An 8,821-nucleotide genomic window follows, 5' to 3' on the forward strand; every position below is an offset into this window, starting at 1 on the left:
TTACAATTTTTTAAGTTTTAGTAATTATGTTTTATTTACTTTTTTGTTAATATATATATATATATATATACCACAAAATTGTTCAACAACTCATGATATTTCTGGATAAAAACTCCGCATAAATATATATCATATGAAAAAGTGGTTTAAATTGAACACTGCGATATTTTATTAATTATGAGATACTGATCAAAAGTTTTCTTAGGCCAAATCATAAAAAATGGACAGATTTAAAATCTTTATCTGCTAAACTATTCATTTTTCTTTTATACTTTTATACTTCTTTAATACTTTTTTGCATAAAATAATGAGATTTAATTGATGTAAGAAAAAAACTTATTTTTTTTTTTTTTTTTTTTTTTAAGAAATATGTAATTTGCAATATGATGTACTTTCTATACATCAATTGATTCAACTCATTATTCTATGCATAAAAACATTAAAGTACAGTTATCAAAAACGAATAGTTTAGCAGATAAATTTCGATTAAATCCTAAACAGAATTTTTGAATAATGCCATAGCAAAAAATCTGTCTATTGTTTATTGTTGTATTTTATACTTTGACCTAAGGAAACTTTTGCCTTTTCAGCATTTCATAATCTACAGAATATCACAGTTTCAGTTTGATTGAAAACATTTTTTCTATATGATGTAATATGCGGAAATTCTTAAAAAATTTTATTATGCGCAAGTATACGTACAAAAACAAAATCTGTTTCTATAATATAACAGTTAATTTAATAAAGAGATTAATCACTTTTTATTCCAGTTGAACGAAAAATTATAAATGTTAAGATAGCCTTAGATAATTGTAAGAGAAATTTGATTTTTTTTCCTTTTTGCTATCCAATTGTATCTGTATTAAATTAACAAATAAATTCTAATTATACTTATACATTTGCCTTTAATTTAAATTTATATTAGGTGTAGTAAAAAGAAATCCATTATTTTTGCATGAAATTGAATGGAAAAATAATGGATTTCTTTTTACTACACCTAATATTAATGACATATATGATGTTTATATTTTCTATAAATGGAAGATACATATATAAATTATATTCTTGAACATTCTAATATTTATTTTTATCTTTAAATGTTTTTTGTATTATTTTTAAATAACTGGTTATAAAATGCATAACATATTATTTTAAAAGTTAATTATTTTAAAAGTTAATTATTTTCTCTATATCTTCATTTTCATTGTTCGTAAAGCAATGATTACTAATGAATTAAAAATTATGTCTCGCTATACTTTCAATAAACATTACAATTTATTTTTGAATACAGATACATTTAAAATTTAAATATATGTTAAAATGTTTTCAATGAAAGAATAAAAAACAAAATATCATAAAGATGTTTCTCTTTCTCTTGTCTTGAATGAAAATACTACATGTATCACATCGCAAGAACAAAAATAAAAACTATAATTTGATTTATTGTAACTTTATATATTTTTTTATTCATGTTATATGTTCATATAAATTTTATAAAACATAAAATTATCTAGTAATAAAGTTATTAGGTAAAATAATGACCAAGTAAAATTAATTTAAAAGGCACTTATAAATGATACTGTAAGATACAAGATTATATAAATAAAAATCATAGTAAAAATTACCATAATTTTTATCACGATAAAAATTATTTTACATTTTGTTTGCATATTGAACAGATGATTGTCGATTTCTCTGTTTATGTATCATACAATTGTTGAAATCAATTTCAATAATTAATAAAGAAAAGTGTGATGCAGAAAGTAAAATCTACAGAACATACGGATTAAAAGAAATGTGCTCTTTGTTTTTCGTTTCTTGCTTTTAATCTCTTGCCTTTTTCCTTTTTTGTGACTATTTTATCAACAATCATATGTCTTGTCACGTGTCTTTTCAAGTTTGTTAACTTTTATTTCAAACAGAAAAAAACCAAGAAACAAGATAAGAAAATTTTAGAGTGAATCTCACTCTAAGGAATGAGATCTCATTTTTAAAAATTGAAAATTAAGTTTTAAAGTAAAAACAGACTATGAATACCGGTTTAAACTAGGCATTTAGGCTAAATATCGCGACACGTGGAGAATGAAATTCGCGCGTACGATCACATGACCTTGGCATTACCAGCAATACACAACAACGGCGTTCAGCAGACTCAATTGTTGCGGAGTGGATCCATGTTTCTGTTAGCGCTCGCTGCTGTTGGTGTATTCTCCTATATTCTAGGAGAATACACTCCGCAATAGTTGAGAGTTGAGTGTGCTGAACACGATCAATGCGTAATTGGCGCGGTAGTTTTTCACGGACGCCAGTCACGTTGCTTCTTAATTCAAAGTTTCTCGGCGAGTGCCATTTCGAATCACTACGAGACTATTTCAAAGAACAGGGAAATGCGTCACTTGAGATTTATCGTTAAACTCTCTCTCTGTCGCTGAGATTCATCGTCGAGTAAGGTAAGTCGATCGAAATGAGCACCACTGCGACGCATGTTTACCACGCGTCTGGTGTTCGTTTGTACTGTTTTCATTCATATTATTAATCATCCCGCAATAATATAAGACGTGTGTCACGCAGCGAGTGATTTTTCTCTAATTATCCAGAAAATTAACGTATTGCAGAACGTTAATCTCTTCTCGTCGTTTCATGCCGCCGATTTTGCGGTATCACGGAAATTTTCAGATCATAGAAAGGTGTATTTACGTTGAGATACTTTTACAGTATCGTGAATCGTAGCTCGAAACTCGTCTTTCATTCCTGGCGTTGTTTCAGGACATTAGTTTTAACCGTTTTGTGCGAATTGTGCGTTGCAAAATCATTCCGGAGGAAACCTAACCTATAACAGCATTTGAGGTTATATTTGCGTTGATCCTCTACAGATAGGAAAGACATTTTTCTCTGAATCATTCGTCCACGTTTCAAAGCTTTTCAAGGAGTCTACTAAAAGTATTTGCAGTAAATTAAAGATAAGAGCACCGTGAGTAACCATGCCTACTTGGAACCAGATTCAGGCTCAACTGCGAAACCCCAATAATCCAGTCGTGTTCTTCGACGTATCGGTGGGAACCACGGAGATAGGTCGTATGATCTTTGAGCTATTCGAGGATGTCTGCCCAAAAACATCGGAGAACTTCCGACAGTTTTGCACCGGGGAGTACAGAAAGGATGGCGTTCCGTTGGGTTTTAAAGGTGCCATCTTCCACAGAGTAATCAAGGACTTTATGATACAAGGCGGTGATTTTGTCAACGGCGATGGTACTGGGGTATTGAGCATTTACAGCGGTGGAACATTCCCTGATGAAAACTTTACATTGAAACATGACTCACCTGGTCTATTATCTATGGCAAACAGCGGCAAGGATACCAATGGCTGTCAGTTCTTCATCACGTGTGCCAAGTGTAATTTCTTGGATGGCAAGCACGTTGTCTTTGGTAGAGTTATTGATGGCCTTCTTGTTATGAGAAAGGTAGAAAATGTTCCTACTGGACCAAATAATAAACCAAAGATTCCTGTGACGATATCTCAGTGTGGACAGATGTAGTGATAATGTTATTTTGATCTTCATATGAATTGACAGTTATAATTATATGTGAACTAACTATATATAATTATATTTATTTTTTCAACAATAAAAGTAATAGTTTTATAATATATACAAACTGCAGTTATATATATTTAAGGTTATGAATGTAAAACATAAAAATAAGATCTTTTACTGATCTTAATTTTTTATACTAATTGTTCAATAATCTTTCATTATTATGCAATATATTATTATATCTTTCATTTATATAAATAAATTTATACATGATAAATATATTTTATGTTTGAATTTCCCTTAGGCTGTTTTTACTTATATCAGAAATATTCAGAAAGAGAAAGAGAAAAAAAAGGAAAACAATGCATCATGTAATGAAATAAAAAAATCGAGTTAAATAATATTTTATTCTTACATTTAGAAAATTACAAACTTATTACTTTAACACTTTACTTTAAATTTGTAAGTATAATAAAACGAAACTTACTTAACTTAAAATTTGTGCTACGATTCAGATTCTAATTTTGTTTATAATTTTATAGACTGAAAAGTTAGTTCTCTAACTACAATTAATTTAGTTATTGATACAGAATTTTATTTGAAAAATGAATATCTATAGCTAAAATTAAATAGAGTTTGGAGACGAAAAAAAAATCAATTATTTTAAGAACTTTAATTTTATTTTAACATCTGTACATATGAAATAAATATTTCATTCTACTTATCATGTTCGTAAAATTCTATAATGTAATTGGGTAATTCTCTTGTATTACCTTTGTACGTATCGAAATTAATTTTTATAAATCAGAGCAAGTCATCGAAGACAAACGTACATATATTTTTTCGTATACATCGATATATTTGTATTAAGCATCGACCTGTAAATTTATCAATTTAAATCTGCAAATCTTTCTGTTTACAAATATGTTTATTTTCCCAAGTATTATTTCATGATTTTTTTCTTATCTTAAGGATTATCTATATCTAAAATAAAATCTATTTTTATTGGTCGATGCGACGATATACTCCGATCAATTATACGAATTAATGAATAACGTATACTATATTCACGTGTCTGAAAATCTAATTTTACTTTATTATTTAGTGTCTCAAAAGATATATCTTTTTAGTTATTATAATTTTTTTATAATTTTGGACATTTTTTTATGAATTATCAGACATATTATTTTTCATGACGTATTAATTTTTAATTAATAACGACACTATCATTAAACAATATGTTTTCATTAATTAATTAATTCTCTATTAATTGAAATCGAAATTTTGTCTCGCGTATCTAAACTTAAGTATCTTCTAAATGTAATGTTGATGTATGCTCCATTCAAATGGGTCGTCGAGTGACTTGCCGCTTGATCTACAGATCAATCACACCGAACGGTCACTCAATGCTTTCCTGATGATATCTAACATTCACGCATCTCTTTGCAGTTTCGATTATAATATTGATGACAAAAAAAAATAGAATTCTGATATATTCGGTACACATTGGGATCAGTATAATCGTTTGCTATTAATTCTTGTAAATCTATTGAGATCGATACACTTTAATTACTCACTAACGTTTTATATAAAACTATTAGAGTCCGTGCGTGCATCGGCAGTCATTATCACATATTATATATGTACATCGATTCATCTCTCTCTATCGCTTATACAGACATATATATATGTATGTATATACCAAAATAGATCAAACGACTACATTAACTGTATGCGCAGCCGCCTCTAAACCCACTTTAGACCGTCCGTAGCTCGGAACAGAATTTCTGTATGCGGCAAAATTCTATCTATAATTTTAATAAAAATCTTCATCCTCTTATAAAAACTCGATCGTAATAAAAAAAGCTTACACTACTCGAATTTTTTTTGCATTATGTATGTGCGTTCGTAATTAAATTGTTTAAGCCAAATTCTGTCGTTTATTACAGACTGTCTAAAATGTGTTAAGAATCTCACGCTTTATCGCAAAACTTGGCTCAATATCTCATGTGCCATTGACGCAATTTGTTGCCACGAAGAATCACTCGTGCTCGAGATAATATACGATCCATCGTTCATAAACGAGCGATTATCTTTGGTGGTATTTAGCGAACTTGATCAGTGACGAATAATTTGACTAAACAACTCACGTGACGATGTAATGACGATAGTCGGTCCTTATCAACAAACGCGACTTCGGGAATCGATAAATTGACGACGATGGGCCGTCGGAGTTTCGCATCACACGGCCGTGTAGCGAGGGCCCTTTTTATTATCATCTACGTCGTCCCGAGTCGGCGCTGGGGACCGTCATCGACATCGTCACGATCTAGAATTAATATTTCATCAATAATTAAAATTAAAAAAAAAGTTTTGTGGCTTCAAAAATAAATCAATATGTTAATTTTACTTAAAAAGTTTACTTATATTTATAATATTTATATTATCATTATCAAGCTGACAACAAAGAAACTGACCAAGAGCTTTTAAAATTTTTTGGTCAAATGAAGAAATTTTATTTTATCTTCTGTCATCATATTTAAATAGAAGATAAAAATAATAAGATTTATTACAAATAATATAAAAAAATAAATAAATAAATAAAATTGAGAATAAACTCATATCTCATTGACATATTTTGCAAAAAATATAAGTTTCAGATTTGTTTAGAAACCGGAATAGATTACCTGCTATTGCAGAAACGGTCGTCGTCGATGGCGTCGACTTGCGAGTTATCGTCGACGACCATAATGGGTGTCGCGCCGTCGTGTAGGCTAGATTTGGAGATGGACCTCTTGTAAACGTCTCTAGTGACGCTCCTGGTGAAGCTGAACTTCCGGACGAGTTTCTTGTCGAGAGCGTTCGGACTCTTCGGGCCCTTCGCTCTATACTCGTCCTCCGTGCCCTCGTAGTGAGCCAGCATCACCTCCGTAGCATGTTCCTCGATTACACTGAGGGCATAATCGATGTCGTCCTCGGTCGCATCCTCCTTTGTCACACAGAAACGCAAGATATACTTGCCCATCACACGAGCTGGTATCATGTGCAACCGACCGGAAGCGTTAATGTTAGCTAACAATTCCTGATTCATCTCCTCGCTCTCCTTCAATCGGAAGCACACCAGGCCGACTCGCACATCGTTCAAGATTTCGAAGCGCTTGTCTTTCTTCATGTGCGCCTCGAATCTCTTGGCTAATCTTATGTGATTCCTAATGTATTTCTGTAAGCCGCTGATGCCGTACGATCTCATAACGAACCAGAGCTTCAACGCTCGAAATCGTCTGCTGAGAGGGATACCCCAGTGACGGTAGTCGATCGACTCGCCCGAGCGAGCGTGTTGAAGATAGAGTGGATCGACGACTAGTGCTGATGTGAGCTTCACTCGATTGCGCACCCACAGACAGGAGCAGTCGAAGTTCACCAGCAACCACTTGTTGGGATTCGTGTTGAACGAATCGGCGTGTTCGATGCCGTCCATGAACGGCCTCATCTCCGGGCAGATGAAAGCGTTACCAGCGTAAGCGCCGTCCACGTGTAGCCAGATATTGGGATACAACTTGCACACGGGTCCGATCTCCACGAGATTATCGAAAGCGCAAGATCCAGTAGTACCCAGAGTGGCGGACACATAGAATGGCACGAGGCCGTTCTCCACGTCCTCCTTGATGGCTAATTCGAGCCGTTTGCCACGTAATGCGGCCTTATCATCCGGCTCGAGCACTCGGAGTTTCACCAGGCTTATCATCGCCGCCTTTTCCACGCACGAATGCGACTCCGTGGAACAGTAGGCCACCAATCTCGGTAGAAACGCCGAGTCCTCCTTATTGGGTTCCTGCTCCTTCAGCTTCTTGATAACCTGCGTTCGCGCCGCCAACATTGTCACCAAGATGCACTCGGAGGCTGAACCCTGGATCACGCCGCCGCCGACTTTTTGCTCCGACAGAAACTCGGTCGGCAAGTTGATCGCCTTAGCATACCAGTCCAACACAATTGTCTCGAGCTCGGTGCAAGCCGGGCTGGCCGCCCACGAAAAGCCGATGCAGCCGATCGCATCTGACAGCAGGTCACCCAGGATTGAGGGGAACGAGTTGCCGGACGGGAAGTAGGCGTGGAATCGTGGATGCTGCCAGTGAGTGATCTGTAAAAAGCATTGTCCTCCAAGTCGAGTAACCTACTTTTATGTTCTGAAATTGATTTATCCACGGGAAGAATGAAATAGAATGGAATGGGACAACAGAATGAATGGCGGAAATGCCGGTGGACAACAGCAACTTTCATTGTCATCATGATAACATTGCATTGGATTAAGAACGAACTTCGCATGCGCTTGTGAAAAAGTCGCGTGTGTCGCGACGCGACGTTCTCAAAGTCGTTATCTCTGTCGGAAATGGAGATCGAAATGTTGTGACGTTGTCATCGTCCTTCAATTGTTCAGCTGACCGATCGTGCTCGATTAAAATTATTTTTAAACGTTTTCTATCACATTGGGCAATCTTAATTTACGAGATCGTCTTAATTTTTGCCTTAAATTTTACTTTAATTTTCATTTATTACTCTCTAAATTTTTTGGAGTGAAGTCTCAGTCTAAAAAGTAAAAATTGAACTAGTCTTAAAAGTGCCTCAATTTCCAATTTTTAAGAGTGAGATTTCACTGTTTAGAGTGAGAGTCATTTTACAAATTTTAGAGAATATATTAATTCTAATATCATTGAATATAAAATGAATTCTTTACTAATAATTTTAATAACAGTTTAGAAACTTTCATAAATCTGTATCCTTCTGTTTTTTAATTGGATATTACCTACTGTTAAATTTCGATTTGAAATAAAAACATATTTATATACATCAAATGCCATGAACAGAAAGTGTTTTATGAATGGTATCATTAAATTTATTAATCCAAACAACATGTTCCAAAATAAAACGTAAGGCTTAATTTTTTTTTAAAGACGTTTTATATCTCGATTTTGAACTTTTTGTTGTCTGCTGGAAAAATATTTCTATTGACTGTGAATTCTATTGTTTGTTCTTTTACAAAGTTTACATAATACACGTTCATCATATACATTTTACATCACTGGCCGACCTTAACTTTTCCTCAAGTTCTCGCAAAGAGTACATCTGGAAAAAACTTGCTGCATCGGTAAAAAATTGAAACGCGATTGATCTACCAAATGTCACATTGTTAGTTTTGTAAATCTCTGAGAAAAAGAGGGAGAGGGAGAGAGAGAGAGAGAGAGAGAGAGAGAGTAAACGTTTTTATTTCTTTTTTTTTCTCTTCTTTCACG

At 33.5% G+C, this 8,821-nt stretch overlaps 2 protein-coding genes across 2 annotated transcripts in view; one reads left to right on the forward strand and one right to left on the reverse strand.

Annotated features, from left to right (window-relative positions):
- Positions 1-2,981: 2,981 nt before the first annotated feature.
- On the forward strand, positions 2,982-3,536 carry LOC105618318 (peptidyl-prolyl cis-trans isomerase H). Its single transcript, XM_012199859.1, has one exon. It carries the CDS (start codon positions 2,982-2,984, stop codon positions 3,534-3,536), a length of 555 nt encoding a protein of 184 aa, XP_012055249.1.
- Positions 3,537-6,216: 2,680 nt separating this feature from the next.
- LOC105618436 (aromatic-L-amino-acid decarboxylase-like) overlaps positions 6,217-8,821 on the reverse strand; it is a 4,807-nt gene continuing 2,202 nt past the window's right edge. Inside the window, exons 2-3 of the mRNA XM_012199976.1 lie at positions 7,850-8,009; positions 6,217-7,671 (exon numbers count right to left, since the gene is read on the reverse strand). Of these exons, the coding sequence (XP_012055366.1) occupies positions 6,217-7,671; positions 7,850-8,009 (1,615 nt within the window). The remainder of the gene's footprint in view (positions 7,672-7,849; positions 8,010-8,821) is intronic.

Source organism: Atta cephalotes (genome assembly GCF_000143395.1).
Source record: "Atta cephalotes unplaced genomic scaffold scaffold00016, whole genome shotgun sequence".
NCBI lineage: Eukaryota > Metazoa > Arthropoda > Insecta > Hymenoptera > Formicidae > Atta > Atta cephalotes.